The following is a 17,370-nucleotide window of genomic DNA, read 5'->3' on the forward strand; positions in this document are numbered from 1 at the left end:
TTGAATCTGACCTACTTGTAGAAATTCTGCATATGATAAAGATGGTTTATACCTGTAAATAAAGGATGGATTTGGGTTTATTAGAATAATTGTATCCATTACAGTAAGGGAAATGCAAATAAAACCACAGTGAAGTATTTCAAAATCATCATATTGGCAAAAGCGTTACAGAGCCAATTATTGGAAAGATGTGGAGCAGTAGGAATGTTCATACAGTGTTATTGGAAGTAGTTGTATTTAGGATAATTTAGCAATATCTAGTAAAGTTGAAAATGTGGTTACTCTCTAACCCAGCAGTTCCATACTTAAACCTCTTATAGTCTCTCCTCATGTGTTTAGGGTGATGTACATGAAAGTCTATTTCAGCATTATTTGAGAATGAAAAGTTTAAAGCAATCAAAATAACCATTAGGGTGAATGTAAGTTATAGCCCAAGTTAAAAGGAATGAAGTAGAGATACTTCATGGATAAATCCAAAAAAAAAAAAAAACAAAAAACAAAAAACAAACATGAATAAATGTTAAAACAATATTAATGAAATTGAACTAGAGAGTATTTTGTATGAGATGGTACCACTTATATAAAGTTTGAAAATATGCAAATTGATGCTATGGGTATATGGCTAAATACCATATAGATTTAATGTTACAACATTCATGGAAATAATAATTAAATCCAAAACAGTGGTGACATCTGTCTGCAGGGGGAGAAAAATGAGATTGAGAAAAGGATGCAAAGGGAGATATCTTTTAATCATTTACTTCTTTAAAAAATAAGCAAATATGGCCAATTCTTATAAATTGATAGAGCTGATTGTTGGTTTATAGATAGGTTCTTATTCTCTGTATCTTTCATAATAAAAAAAAATAAAGAACATTTAAATATTTGCTTTTGTCAAGTTATTTCCTTACTATACCTCAGGCATGACACTGGTATTCCCATCCATATTCACCATTCTCTTCAGAGAGAAGTTGACACATAATTGATCATATAGTTTTTCTCTTCATTTTTTTAATGTAGCACATTACATTGATTTTTTTTTTTTAAGTAGGTTCGACACCAGTGTGGGGCCCAATGCCAGGCTTGAACTCATGACCCTGAGATCAAGACCTGAGCTGAGATCAAGACTTGGAGGCTTAACTGATTGAGCCACCCAGGTGCCTAACATTACATTGATTTTTACAGGTTGTACCACCCTCACAGGACTGGGATAAATTCCATTTGGTCATAGCATATAGTTCTTTTACTAGGTTGCTGAATTCACTAGCATGTTATTATTGCTAGTATTGTGTTGAGGATCTTCGTATCTATTTTCATTTGTATTCACAAGGGATACTGGCTTGTAGTTTTTTTTTTTCCTTGTATTGTCTCCCCACCAACTTTTTGTTTTTTAAAGATTTTATTTATTTATTTGATAGAGACACAGTGAGAGAGGGAACACTGGCAGGGGGAGTGGGAGAGGGAGAAGCAGGCTTCCCGCTGAGCAGGGAGCCTGATGCGGGGCTCGATCCCAGGACCCTGGGATCATGACCTGAGCCGAAGGCAGACGCTTAACGACTGAGCCACCCAGGTGCCCCCTTTTTTTCCTCTTTTTTTTTTGGCTTTAATAACAAGGTAATATTGACCTCATAGAATGAGTTTGGAGGTGATTCCTCTAGTTCAAGTTTTGGGAGAGTTTGAGGAGGATTGGTGTTAATTCTTTAAATGTTTGGAAGAATTCACCAGTGAAGCTATCTGGACCTGGGCTTTTCTTTGTTAGGAGGCTTTTGCTTAATGATTTAATTTCCTTTTTTTTTTTATAGGTCTGTTTGGATTTTCTATTTCTTCTTGCGTTGTTTTTGTAGTTGTGTATTTCTAGGGGTATATTTCTAGTTTCCCCATTTCATTAAGATTATTAGATTGCTTAGCCTACAATTGCTATAGTATTCTCCTATAATCCTTTTTATTTCTGTAAAATTGGTAAAGTCCCTAACTTTCACTTCTGATTTTAGTAATTTGAGTCTTCTCTCTCTTGTCTGTTTTAATAGTCAATTGCCAGAAGTTTTTCAATTTTGCTGTTATTTTCAAGGAACCAACTCCTGGGTTTGTTGATCTTTATTTATAATGTTTATCTGTGCTCTCATCTTTATTATTTCCATTCTTCTGACAGCTTTGGATTTAAATTGTTCTTTTTTTCTAATTCCATATTATATAAAGTTAAGTTATTGATATGAGATCTTTCTTTTTTAAAATATAAATGTTTACAGCAATAAATTTCTCTTAGCACTGATTTGGATGCATTCTGTAAGTGTTGGTATGTTATGTTTTTCAGTTTGTCTCAAGATCTTTTGTGATTTCTCTTGTGATTTATTCTTTGATGCACTGGTTAAAAGTCTTTAATTTCCACACATCTGTGGATTTTCCACTTCTCCTGCTATTGTTTTCTGGTTTCATTCCACTGGGCCCACTACATCCTATAACTTTTGGTAAGTTGTGTTTAATTTTCATTTATCCTAAATTGTTTTGTTTTTTTTTTAAGATTTTATTTATTTATTTGAGAGAGAGAATGAGAGAGAGAGAGCACATGAGAGGGGGGAGGGTCAGAGGGAGAAGCAGACTCCCTGGGGTGCCTGGGTGGCTCAGTCGGTTAAGCAGCTGCCTTCGGCTCAGGTCATGATCCCAGGGTCCTGGGATCGAGCCCCGCATTGGGCTCCCTGCTCGGCGGAGAGCCTGCTTCTCCCTCTCTCCCTCTGCCTGCCGCTCTATTTGTGCTATTTCTCTCTGTCAAATAAATAAATAAAATCTTAAAAAAAAAAAGGAAGCAGACTCCCTGCCGAGCAGGGAGCCCAATGTGGGACTCGATCCCGGGACTCCAGGATCATGACCTGAGCCGAAGGCAGTCGCTCAACCAAATGAGCCACCCAGGCGCCCCTATCCTAAATTGTTTTATAATTTCATTTTTGGATTTCTTATTTAGTCTAGTTTTCTTAACAGTATGTTGTTTCAAAAAAAAACCCCAAACCAAACCAAACCAAAAAACCCAGACTCTTAAATACAGAGAATGAACTGGTATTTGCTTAGAGGGAAGGCTGGTATGGGTGTGGGGGTGGGTTAAATAGACAAAGGGAATTAAAAGGTACAAATTTGCAGTTATAAAGTCACAGAGATGAGAAATATAAAATAAGGAATACAGCCAATACTATTGTAATAATGTATGGTTACTACACTTAGTGTGGTGGGCACTGAGTAATGTATTGAATTGTTGAATCCATATGTTTGTATACCTGATACTAACAGAACTAATTGCATATTAATTATACTTCAAAAAGTGTGTTGCTTAATTTCCACATATATATGAATCTTCCCATTGTCCTGTTATTTCTAGTTTCATTCCAGTGTAATTAGTAAAGATATGTGGTATATTTTCAGTCTCTTAAAATGTATTAAGACTTGTTTTGTGGCTAATTATTTGTTCTATCCTGAAGGATGTTCAAAATGCACTTAAGACAAAAATCAGTGTTTTGCTATTAATGGGTTGAGTATTCTGTTTTGTCTGCTGACTTATGGTATTGTTCAAGTCTTCTATTTCCTTACTGATCTTCCATTTCATTGTTTTATTCATTATTTTGTTTTGTTTTCAAGTTTTTATTTAAATTCCAGTTAGTTAACATACAGTGTAATATTAGTTTCAGGTGTAGAATTTAGTGACTCATTGTTTTATTCATTATTGAAAGTGGAGTAGTCAAGACTCCAGATACTATTGTATAACTATTTGTATGTTCAATAATGTCATTTTTTTGCTTCATATATTCTGCAGCTCTGTTGTTAGATACATATTATAGAGTGAATATTTGTGTCTCTCCCAAATTCATATGTTGAAGCCCTAACCCCTATTGTAATGGAGATGGGGCATTTGGAAGATAATGAGGGTTAGATAAAGTCATGAGGGACAAACCTTCATGACAGGAATAGTGCTCGTATAAGAAAAGATACCAGAGAGCTTAATCCTCTTTCTCTGCATTTGGACAAAGTGGTCATGTGAGCACACAGCAAGATAGCAGCCATCTGCAATCCAATAAAAGAGCTCTCATTTAAAAAAAAAAAAGAGCTCTCACCAGAAACTGACCAGCTGGAACCCTGATCTCCAAATTCCAGCCTCTAGCACTGTAAGAAAATTAATTTCTGTTGCTTAAGACACCCAGTTTATGGTATTGTTTAATAGAAGCCCAAGCTAAGACAATGCATATGATTATAACTGTTATATTTTCTTGAACTTTTAATCAATATCTCTGCCTGACCTCAGAGATAATGTAACAGAAACTTCAGTGATGAGACACAACATGGAATACAAACTTGGCAAAAATAGTTTGGAGAAGTCACTAAATAATGAATGGCTGCTGTCCTCAACAAACAGAAATCAGCAATCCCCAAGGAGGGAAATAATCTGATTTCCAAACTTTAAAACATTATACTACTCAAAATGTCTACATCTCAGCAACAAATTAGAAAGCATTAAAAAACAGGAAAGTATGTACCATTCACATATAAAAAAGAATCTGACAGAAACTATCACTGAGGAAATGAAGACATTGAAATTACTAGTCAAATACATTAAACCAGCTATGCAAAATATGCTAAATGAGCTAAGTAAAACACTGGACAAAAAACTAAAGTAAATCAAGAAAACAATATATGAAAAAAATGAAAGTTGATTAAAAGATAGAAACTATAAAAAGGAACCAAAAAGAAATTCTGGAGCTGAAAAGTACAATAGCTGAAATGAAAAATTCACTAGAGTCCAATGGGCAGATCTGAGGAGGCAGAAAACTTAGTGAACTTAAAAATAGGGCAATTGAAATGATCTAGTCTGAAGACTAGAAACAAAAAGAATGAAAAAAGAGCTATATGACACCATCAACCACATCATTATATGCATAATAGGGAGTCCAGAAGAGAGGAAGAAGGAGGCAGAAAAAATATTTGAAGAAATGACTGCCAAAATCTTCCCAAACTTGATGAAGACATGAAATACACATTTTCAAGACCCTCAATCAACTGCAAGCATGATAAACTCAAAGGGATCAACACTGAGAAATGTTACAATTAAATTATTGAAAAGCAAAGACAAAGATTCTTGAAAGCAGTAGGAGGCAATCAATTTGCTACATACAAAGGTGCTTCAATAAAATTAATAGCTGATTACTCATCAGAAACCATGGAAGTCAGGAGAAAATCAAATTATATATTCAACATTCCAAAAGAGAAAAAATCCCTGACAGATGATCTATATCTAGCAAAACTAACCTCAAAAATGAAAGAGAAGTTAAGATATTCCAGGTAAACAAAAGCTGAGGGAGTTGTTACTAGCATACCTCTGTTTTAACTTTGTTAAATTAATATTTATGAAGTAGAGTGCCACAATGTTGGCTGGTGAGCTGGGGTTCAACAAGGCCAAAAAGAAATTGAAATAGAGTTTATTACTCACAGGTCTGGGAGGAAGTACACAGCATGCCTCCAGGGACAACGCAGGTAGGTCCAGGCAGAATGCAGACAGAAAGTGCAGCAGGACCTAGGGCACATGCTTTCATTAGGGTCTGTAGGTAGTGTGTTTTAGGATTCTAATGCTAAGGCCAGATTGGTTAATTCAAATAAAAAACAGTGGGGTTTATATAAGCTTCATGGGGGTCTTATAGAAGGGCCACACAAGGGGAAGGCTCTGGGAAGCAGGGGAAACTGTTTATTACAAGGGCCATTTGGGGAAGTCCTATCAGGAAGTTATTTGTGAAGCTATGGGCTGTGATCTAAGGTATGTACCAATGGGAGGGACTAGTGTTAGTTTGAAGCCCTGGTTTCATTGATCTATTGTTTTAGTTTCTATTTATTTCTGGTCTAATCTTTATTATTTCCTTCCTTCTACTGTTTGAGTTTTGTTTGTTCTTTTTCTAGCTCCTTTAGGTGGAAGGTTAGGTTGTTTGAGATTTTTCTTCCTTCTTGAGGTAGGCGTGTATTGCTATAACCTTCCCTCTTAGAACAGCTTTTGCTGCATCTCAAAGATTTTGGGCCGTTTTCATTTTCACTTGTCTCCATGTATTTTTTATTTCCTCTTTAATTTCTTGGTTGACCCATTCATTGTTTAGTAGCATGTTATTTAACCTTCATGTATTTGTGCTCTTTCTAGATTTTTTCTTGTGGTTGACTTCTAGTTTCATAGTGGTGTGGCCAGAAAAGATGCATGGTATGATGTCAATGTTTTTTTAATTTGTTGAGACTTGTTTTGTGGCCTAATATATGATCTCTTCTGGAGAATTTTCCTTGTGTACTTGAAAAGAATGTGTATTCTGCTGTTTTAGGATGGAATGTTCTGAATATATCTGTAGATCCACCTGGTCCAATGTGTCTTTCAAAGTCACTGTTTCCTCATTGATTTTCTGTTTGGACAATCTATCCATTGATCTAAGTGTGTTAAAGTCCCCTACTATTAATATTGCAACTCATTTGTGTCCCAAAGGTTTGTTTCCTGCTTGCTCAACAAGTATAGATTAGCTCTAGCCCTGGCACCCCATCAAAATTCTCCACCATTCAGTGGGGCTGAAACCATACCTTCTATGATGAAATCTGAACCCCAGGTTTAGAGATGGGGCCCATCTTCAAAATTTATCCTTCCCTGGATACTCAACTTCGGTCTTTAGGTACTTTTCAGAGTTCTTTTATATCTTATAGTTACTCTTTTACAATAGCTTCATATTTCTTTATACTCCATCTTGGTCCAGAACTGGAAGTAAAATATATCCTTCATAGTTGCATTATTTACACTAACTGTAATTAATAATGTATTGGGAGTTATTTCTATACTCACATGGAAATTTTTTTAAAGATTTATTTATTTGAAAGAAGAGGGGAGGGGCAAAGGGAGAGGGAGAGAGAGAATCTTAGACAGATTCTGCTGAGCATGGAGCTCAACACAAGGCTCAATCTCACGACTCTGAGATCATTACCTGAGCCGAAATCAAGAGCTGGATGCTTAACTGACTCAGCCACCCAGGCAGCCTACTCTTATGGAAATTTTTGAGCAGATGAGAGGGAAATTATGTATCACTTCTGATAATGTTTCACTTAGCCATGGGGCCACAATTGGCAAGGAAGAATGGGAAATTTGGTACCTAGCAAGGCAGCCAAGCACCCAAGAAAAAACTGAAAATTCTGGCAGTCTGCCAAAATTATGGTGTATCACTAAAAGAATATATAGTTATAGCAATATGCCACCATAAAAATGAGGTAATTTCATGTAGGAGAGGATCTCTGAGACAGAATATATTTTCCAAAAAGGCCCACCAAAGTATATCCTACCCCATATGCTCTACTTACAACGTGACACTCTCCTATCAAGATGTAGCTGTCTACACAGAGAATGGCAGAAGTGAGATTATGCAACTTCCCAGGCTAGGTATGGAAGATCTTTATGGCATATTGCATTTTCCAAACAGGCCACAGTATATCCTATCCTACAAGCTCTTCTTAAAATGTGACACTTCTTTCACAGAGCTGTAACTGCCTCAACCAATTATGACACAAGTGAGGTTATGTGATTTCTGAGGCTAGATCATAAAAATTACATGCGCTTTGACCTTGTTGTTTAGGGCATATTCTTGGAACCCAAGACACCATGCTAAGCAGCCACACAGAGATATCACATGTAGGTATTCTGGCTGACCACCCTATCTAAGGTCCAGTTGACAGCCAGAATCAACTGCCAGACATGTGAGCATGTGAATCTTCAGATGATCCCAGCCTTCAGCCATCAAGCTTTCAAGCCACCCCACCTGAGGCTATGTCAATTAGAGATGAGCAGTTGCTGCCAAGCCTTGTCCATATCCTTATAGATGTGTGAGCTAAATAAACTATTATTGTATCTTAAGCCAAGTTTGGAGTGGTTGTTATGCAGCAATAGCAACTGGAATCATTGCCAAAATATGTAAGTGAAAAAAGCAAGGCAGGTTTTTAAAATATACAATTTTTATATATTTTTAAAAAGCAAATGAAAAAAGAGAAACTACATCCTAGCTCGCTCGCTGTCTCTATATATACATATATCACTTTCAATCTCTGCTAGTAGCTTACATAGCTAGAAATATACAATTTCATATATATCCTTGGAAAAATTACACAAGTGGGTCATTTCCTAATGGATTTGTTCCAAAGCCTGGGAACTGTTTGGGGGATTTGAGTCATACACTGTTGCAGGCCAGGATTGGGTTTCATTAACAGTAGTACATTTCCCTCAAAAACTCAATAGGCTTTCAAAGTATTTGCTACTGTTTAATTACAATGTCAGAGATCTTGTGTGAATACAGTTTTAAGCCTGATTTCTTTTGCTTACTGGCCCCTTTGTACTTTCTTTTTTCTATCCCTTTAATGTTGCTAGGCAATCATATTTCACATTAAATATCTCACTTTGGTGATGTTTCATATCTTTTCTTTTGGACCGCAAACTTCTCATCCCCCATATTTTCAGCTAACCTTAACACTCATGGAATCACTGAAGGAATCAGAACACTTCACAAAACTTCTCCCACCTCATCTACTTACTTCCCAGCACCCCATATTCTGCCATACTATTGCCAGGAATAAACTCTTCATATTACCCAAAATGATCCCTCCATCTGCTAAATTCTATCCCCTCTCACTGACATAAGGTCATTGCTCCAGTAATTCTCACTTCTTTGTTATGAATTATTCCCCCCATCTGTATTATTCCAACCAGCATACAGAACTGCTATTACTTCTCCCATCCTGGAGACACTCCAATTCCTGTTGCCACACTAATTAACTATTTTTTGTTTGTTTTTTTGCTTCAGTTTGCAGCAAACACCAAGCAGTTGTGTCTATATTCATTGTCTCCAATTTCTATTTTTCAACAGTTTCTTAATTCAACCACTCCAAAACAAACAAAAATACCCCTTCTCTTCTCAAGATCAACAACATGGATAAGTTCAAGTCAATTCTCAAGTATTCTCTAGTATTATGTCATCTGCTAATGGTATCTACAACCATTGATCATCCTTTGAGTCACTTTCATTCAGCTTCTGTAATGCCACACTATTCTGTTTTTCCTTCCATCCCACTGGTCCTTCTTAGCATCCTTTGCTAGTCTGTCCTTTTATCCTTGAACTCTTAATGTTAGAAGGCACTGTGGATCAGTCTTTATCTATACCCAGGTCTTTAATGATCTTATTCTGCCTCTGGTTTTATGTAAGTATAGGCAATACCTACCAAATTCATATAATCTCCAGAACAGTACAAGCTAAAACATCCAAGTGCCTAATCAATATTATCATTTTGTCTAAAAGATACTTCAAATTCAACATGTTCAAAATTGAACTCCCAAACTTCCCCAACAAACCTGATGGAATTGCAGCTTTCCCCATCTCAGATGATGGGAATACCATCTTTCCAATTGTTTGAGACCAAAACCTGTGAGTCAAAGTCACCCCAGAACCCCCTCTCACCTGATATCCAACCCTTAAACAAATCTTGCTTGCTCACATTTACCCTATATTTAGAATTGAACAACTTCTCCCCATTGTTACCACCATGGTGTGAGCCAACATCATCTTTCATCTGAATTAAGAGGCCATAGCCTCTTGCCCATTTACTTGTTTTTTCTTTTAACAACACAATAGCAGCCTATCAAATCACATCCCCTGCTCAAAACACTCCAGTGGCTGCCATTTCCATCAGAAAAAATTACAAAATGCTTAGTGACTTACAAGATGTGGCCCTATTATCTCTCCATCTTCCTCAATTTTAACGCCCTTGCACAGACCTCTACAATAGCTTCTTTGATGTTTCTCAAGTATACCAGCATCATCCCATTGTAGAGCCTTTGTTCTAGCTTTTCCTGTCTGCAGTGCTCTTCCCGTAGATAACCACTGACTTACTCCTTCACATCTTCAAATCTTGAATTGAATCTTTCCTTATCTACAGTCCATTTCATAAATTTTCATATTCCTTAGCTACTTTTGAATGACCTTTCCTCCATAACACTAATGTTCTAACATACTCTGTAATTTTTCTATTATTATTCTATCTCCTCCTGCTAGAGTTGCTCATTGATATATCCCAAACACCTAAAAAATGTACTGTCAAATGTACAGGATTGAATGCCTGTAGGGAGAGATAGCATCTCTTAACAAAGCAATATTGCTTTCAATCTCTGCTAGTAGCCTCTGCAGCTAAGTCTATACCAAATTTATCTTTCACGGGACATTACCAAAAGCAACAAGAAACACCCAACACACATTCTGAATCACTCCTACCATTTCTACTAACATTACAGTCTTAACTGGTGAAGAATCTGCCTTGTAAGATAGACTGGAAGGGAGACAGACCAAATGTCCTATGAAAGCAAAAATCTTTAGTTTTCTAGCCTGAAGTGGGTTAATTCTCATTCATGATGGCACAAAGTCAATGCCAAACTTGAGATTTCTTTTACCCACAGCACTCCACTTCTGGGTACAAAATTTTATAACCTTAATACATTTTAGTGTCAATAACAGAATGAAAACAACATCAACAAATAAGTTTATTTTAATTTTATATAAAGAAATACAGGAGGCAAGCAGACCAGAATTGGTACAACTGTTCCATAAATCAGTACAGGTGTAAACTCATTCTGTATTTCTGCTCCATCATCCTTAGTACCCAGATAACCATTCTCAAATTAAATGTCCACATTGTAGGTAGGGAAACAAAGAAATACAAAGAGAGAAAAGGTATTCTTAAATGTCCTACATGTACAAATACCACTTCCATCTTGTTGAACTGCAAGAGGGGCTGAGATGATTTTTCAGTCAAGAATTCTAAAGGAAAAATGGATATTGGGTAGGGAAATAACAGTCCCGGACAGACTGTCACCATGTTTCACTGAAAAATAGTAATGTTGGTTAATTTTTAGTTTAATTCAAAAGCTGTACATTCAAGTTTTTAGAAATTTCCTAGTAGGAAATTTTATTTTGGCTATCCATTGTTATTCATTTCTAAATAATATTCTTTAATTGTGGTAAAAAAAATGATAGGACATATGAGTTCTGGACTTTGTTACAATTCACTTTACCTCTCTTCAACAAACCACTGATTAAATCTACAATGTTTTGTGGGTTTTTTCCCCCAACAGTATGAATTTTCTCTTCTAGTATATGGGATGAGATGTGAATGAAAGCTTTCTCATATTCATTACAGCATACAGTGCCCCTCACTCAAAGAGTCAGGGTCAAGTGTTAATGAAAGATTTCTTAATATTCATTATACTCCTAAGTGTCCTCTTCTCATGCAAATTCTCTAAAATCGTACTAGTAATAATGATAGCTAATACTTGTGATATGCTATGTTCAAGGCACTGCTCTAAGAGCTTTACATGAAATGTCTCACATAATACTTCCAAGAATCTTACAAGGAAGGTATTATTCTTAGGCCTATCTTACAAATGATTAAACCAAAGCAGAGGTTAATTATGATAAATGTCATGAGGAAAATAGCTGGTAGAGACAGGGTAATGTTGAAAAAGACATATTCTACAGCTAAAGGCCTCAATATATTTACTATATTAACAGAATTATTCTCTATTATAATATGCTAAAGTTTAAGAGGTTTCCAGTAATGATAGGTTTTTCTACATAGATTACATTAATAGTTATCTTCCCCCATTAGAATTCACTGATGCTGAACTTTACGAGGCAAATATGCTCCCATATTCACATTTTAGGAATTCTTTGATAATAATGGATTAGTGACCAGAGAAGGCTATCTTAATCACAAAGAATCAGATAATTCATATATAAACTTGTGAGCTATGACTGAAGTCTATCCCACATTCCTTATATTCAAAAGATTTCTCACTGATATGAATTCTCTGATGTTGAGTTAGTTGTGAACCACGAGTAAAGGCCTTCCCGCATTCCTTACATTGATAGGGTTTCTCACCAGTATGAACTCTCTGATGTCGAGAAAGATGTGAGCTCTGAGTAAATGCTTTTCTGCATTCTTTGCATTCATAGGGCTTCTCACCAGTATGAATTCTCTGATGTAAAGTAAGTTGAGAGCCATGACTAAAGGCCTTCCCACATTCCTTGCATTCATAAGGCTTTTCTCCAGTGTGAATTCGCTGATGTTGAGTAAGTTGTGAACCACGAATAAAGGCCTTCCCACATTCCTTACACTGATACGGTTTCTCACCTGTATGAATTCTCTGATGCTGTATGAGGAGTAAGCCACGAGCAAAGGCCTTCCCACATTCATTACATACATATGGTTTTTCACCAGTATGAAGTCTCTGATGTTGAGAAAGATGTGAACTCTGAGTAAAGGCCATTCTACATTCTTTACATTCATACGGTTTCTCACCAGTATGAATTCTCTGATGTTGAGTAAGCTGTGAGCCACGAATAAAAGACTTCCCACATTCCTTACATTCATAGGGTTTCTCACCGGTGTGAATCCTCTCATGTTGAGTAAGTTCTGAGCCACGACTAAATGTCTTTCCACATTCTTTACATTCATAGGGTTTTTCACCAGTATGAATCCTTTGATGTCGAGTAAGGAGTGAGCCACGATTAAAAGCCTTTCCACATTCCTTACATTGATAGGGTTTCTCACCAGTATGAATTCTCTGATGTTGGGTAAGTTGTGAGCCATGACTAAAGGTCTTTCCACATTCCTTACATTCATAGGGCTTCTCATTGGTATGAATTCTCTGGTGTTGAGTAAGTTGTGAGCCACGGATAAAGGCTTTCCCACATTCTTCACATTTATAGGGCTTTTCACCAGTATGAATCCTCTGATGTTGCATAAGCAAAGAGCCACGAATAAAGGCCTTTCCACATTCCTTACATTCATATGGCTTTTCCCCATTGTGAATTTTCTGATGTTGAGAAAGCTGTGAGCCACAAATAAAAGCTTTCCCACATTCCTTACATTCATAAGGCTTTTCACCAGTGTGAATTCTCTTATGCAGAATAAGTTGTGAGAGCTGAGTAAAGACCTTTCTACATTCTTTACATTCATAGAGTTTCTCACCAGTATGAAGTCTCTGGTGTAGAGTAAGTTGTGAGTTCTGAGTAAAGGCCTTCCCACATTCTTTACATTCATAAGGTTTCTCACCAGTATGGACTTTTTGATGTCGGGTGAGTTGTGAGCTACGAATAAAGGCCTTCCCACATTCTTCACATTTATACGGTTTTTCACCAGTATGAATTCTATGATGTAAAATAAGTTGTGAGCTTTGAGTAAAGGCCTTCCCACATTCCTTGCATGCATAGGGTTTCTCACCAGTATGAAGTCTCTGATGAAGAATGAGCTGTGAATCACGACTAAAGGCCTTCCCACATTGCTTACATTCATAGGGTTTTTCACCAGTATGAATACTATGATGTTGAGTTAGGTGTGAAGCTCGTCTAAAAGCCTTCCCGCATTCCTTACATTTATAGGGTTTCTCAGTAGAATGACACCTAGGATGTTGAGATAAGTAAGCATGCTGATTGAAAATGGACATTTTTTCATATATGATCATCCCTTGCCTGAAATATTCCTCCTGATTTTCTTGTTGCTTTTCCAATGTGCCTCTGACTTCCAAATAATCTCTGGAACTGGACTCCTCAAGGTCACAGTTTTCAAGCCTGGCACTCATTTCCCATTGGGATAATTCTGTTTCATAAGTGTCCTTTTTTGGAGATAAATCCTTATTTACACTCCTTGAAGGCAAGTCTGAAAGATAAGAGAACATGAAAAATTCCTGTTATCATTTCAGGAGAACCCATAGTAGAAAAGACTATATATGAAAATATATATGGGAGCACCTGGTGGCTCAGATGGTTGAGCGTCTGCCTTCGGCTCAGGTCATGATCCCAGGGTATTGGGATCGAGTCCCGCATCGGGCTCCCTGCTCAGCGGGGAGCCTACTTCTCCCTCTGCCTCTCACTCTCTCTGTCTCTTATGAATAAATAAATAAAATCTTAAAAAAAAAAAAAAGAAAATAGATATGGATGGTAACCAATTTATGATGGTTCAACTTAAAATTTTTTGATTTTATGATAGTACAAAAGCAACATACAGGGACGCCTGGGTGGCTCAGTCAGTTAAGCATCTGCCTTCAGCTCAGGTCATGATCCCAGATTCCTGGGATCGAGTCCCACATCGGGCTCCTTGCTCAGCGGGCAGCCTGCTTCTCCCTCTCCCACTCCCCCTGCTTGTGCTCTCTCTCTCTTTCTGACAAATAAATAAAATCTTAAAAAAATAAAAAAGCAACATATAGAAACTGTACTTCAAATTTTGAATTTTGATAATTTCCTGAGCTAGCAATATGCAGTACAATACCCTCATGATCCTGGGCAGTGGCAGTAAGTTACAACTCCCAGGCAGCCACGTGATTATGAGGGTAAACAACTGATATACTTACAACCATTCTGTACCCATACAACCATTCTGCTTTTCAGTTTCAGTATAGTATTTAAAAAATTATATGAGGTATTCAACACTTTATCATAAAATAGGCTTTATGTTAGATAATTTTGCTGAACTATAGACTTGTAAGTGTTATGAGCATGTTTAAGGTAGGATAGGCTAAGCTCTGATGTTTGGTAGGTGTATTAAACTTACAAAATTTTCAACTCACAATGGGATTATTGGGACAAGAGTTTTAAGTTGAGGATCTGATATAGGTAACTAATACTCACAAGAAATAACTGGCTTACATCAGTGCTTTTCAGATATTTACTATGACCTATACTAATACCTACTTACCTTTCACATCACAACCTGGCCCATACAGTTTCATTAAACAATATCTACCCTGTTTTATTTTTTCTATGCTATTCAAGTCTCCTCTCACTCACACATGCACACACACACACTCACAGATAGTCAAAACCCAGTAAACTGATTTCATGCTGCATGCAGTAATATATTCCTGCCTAGGGTTTCAAAAAAATATTATCATAGAATGATCTTACATACTAACATGTAAAAAGAGCACCAGAGAAGCTACTGAGAAAGTAAGGGGAGAGAAAACATTTTTAAGCCAATGGTTCTCAAACTGGGGCGGGGGGGGGTGGGGTGGGGTCAAAATCACTGGGGACTTTGATAAAATTAAAGATGCCCAGATACCACACCAGACTAACTGATCTGAATCTAGTGCATCAGAAAAAGAGCATGGTGATCTCTAGTTTTAATACTTTCTACAAACTGATTCTGATTCAGATCATGATTTGCTATCTCTGCCTAAAACTTAATAGCTTCCAAATTAAACGTAGAATAAAATCCAAATGCCTGCCATGACTTTGACAAAGCACTCCATGGTGCAGTCCCAACTTATCTGATTTCTCTCCACGAGCCTTCTCAGTTTTGCTCATTATTTGCCAAACATACTAGATTCCTTTGAGCTCTGAAAAAACTAAAGAGCCAATTTCAACTTACAACTAACTAGAGCCTGTTTGATGTCTTTGGACTACTGTGCATGACATACTGACTTTTTCTCATCCTTCAGGTCTCAATTTAAATACCAGTTCATATATCGTAAATATCCATTTCTACTAACAGAAGACTAGGTAATTTAAAACAAATTTCCTGATGAGAGCAATTACACAAATTGGACAAGATATTATGGGCACATGACTGAAGGCACTAGAGAACTGCTATTGTAATAAAGAGTCGGTGGGCTGAAAGTTGAAAAACATGAAAATTCAAAGAAATAAGCTAATCATTTTAGGCCACTTTTCCACTCATGGAGGTCCTACAAGTTCAAGAAAAGACAACTGAGACGTGGAAAAACTAAGTGGTGTATTGGACTATTTCTTAAGGTTTGGGCAATAACTAGAGAACAGGGCCCTCTATAAAGTCACACTTAGAGTTGGGAACCCTGAGGGCTACAAAAATACGGAATAAGGGAGAAACAGTAGACCAGTCTGGGCAGGGTCCGAAGTCTGAACCATCTTTGAATCAACTCAACCAAGAAATCTGGACTAAAGTAATTTAAGATTATTTGCCACAAAGCGTATTAAAATCTTCACTGAAGATTCACCCAAGGCTTCAGATTACTTTCATAATTTTTCTTTACAATGTCTAGCACTCAATAAAAAATAACCAGGTGATGAGGGTACATAGACAACTTAACTGAAAAACAGAAGAATAAAGACAAAAGAAACAGATCTATGAGGGCTCAAGTCACGTATCCACTACAAAAGTAATGATACAACACTTCTTTCATTCCTAAATACTCTTGTGCTATCCCTTTGTAGTAAATTTCTCCTAACCTTAAGTGTAGATATCTGGAAACTACTGATCTATGGCTTTCCCAGCACCTCCTTACAAATGGAAACAAAAGTATTTCCATACAAAATCTAATATTAAAATGGAAAAAGTGATCATACTTTTCTAATTGCCTTGCCTCTTTCATACTGCTTCCTAGGTACTAGCCAGAGATATCTTCATTAGTTCTCCCTGTCCTTTTCAACCACAATACCAAGTTGCCTTAGTTTACTTATCTTTACTTCACAGTCTGCCTTCTTTATGCCCTGTCTCATGTGTTCTTATACTCACTCTTGTATCCAAGGCAAATACCAGAATAATAATTCTATAATTTCTTGGGCATTGATACAGGTTAAAGACATGATGAAAAGTTTCTGTAAACTTATGGAATACTATTTGGAGATTTTGGAGAGAAAAAAGCAATTACTGAATATAAGGAAAGCAATCTGGAGTGATAAATTTCCAGGAATTTTACTGAAGAACAGTATGCTGTATGGAAATAAGATCCAGAAAAAGAACACCAAAAAATCTCATATGCTGCTAATGGCAATGTACAACAGCATAACCATGATGAAAGAGTTTGGTTGTTTTGTATAAGGGTAAACATACACTTAGCATATGATCCAGCATTAATAATTGTATGTATTCACACTTATGCCCAGACAAACATCTGTACACCAAGGATTATAGCAGCTTTATTCACAATTACCCAAAAATCAGAAACCAAAGATGCATTCATACTGGTAAAGAAGTTAAACTGTATTTTCAGATGACATACTATACATAAAAAATCCTAAAGACTCCACTAAAAAACTACTAGAAGTAATAAATGAATCCAGTGAAGTTGCAGAATAAAAGAACTTATACCATGAAGTTAGTAGTATTTCTATACAGTAATAATAAAGTAGCAGAAAAAGAAATTAAGAAAACAATCCCATTTACAATTATATTAAAAGAATAAAATACCTGGGAATAAACTTAACCAAACAGGCAAAAGACCTGTAGTCTGAAAACAATAAAACACTGATGAAAGAAATTCAAGATGACATAAACAAATGGAAAAATATTCCATGTTCATAGATTGGAAGAACAAAT

At 36.5% G+C, this 17,370-nt stretch overlaps 1 protein-coding gene across 3 annotated transcripts in view; it reads right to left on the reverse strand.

The window, feature by feature from the left end:
* Positions 1 to 10,622: 10,622 nt before the first annotated feature.
* Positions 10,623 to 17,370, reverse strand: part of LOC118022796 (zinc finger protein 420) — a 40,518-nt gene continuing 33,770 nt past the window's right edge. For all 3 annotated transcript variants that reach the window (XM_035023609.1, XM_035023610.1, XM_035023608.1), the window contains one exon: positions 10,623 to 13,737. In XM_035023609.1, the coding sequence (XP_034879500.1) occupies positions 11,807 to 13,737 (1,931 nt within the window). In that variant the 3' untranslated portion in view covers positions 10,623 to 11,806. The remainder of the gene's footprint in view (positions 13,738 to 17,370) is intronic.

Source organism: Mirounga leonina, unplaced genomic scaffold (genome assembly GCF_011800145.1).
Source record: "Mirounga leonina isolate KUSES-001 unplaced genomic scaffold, KU_Mleo_1.0 Mir_177, whole genome shotgun sequence".
Lineage (NCBI taxonomy): Eukaryota > Metazoa > Chordata > Mammalia > Carnivora > Phocidae > Mirounga > Mirounga leonina.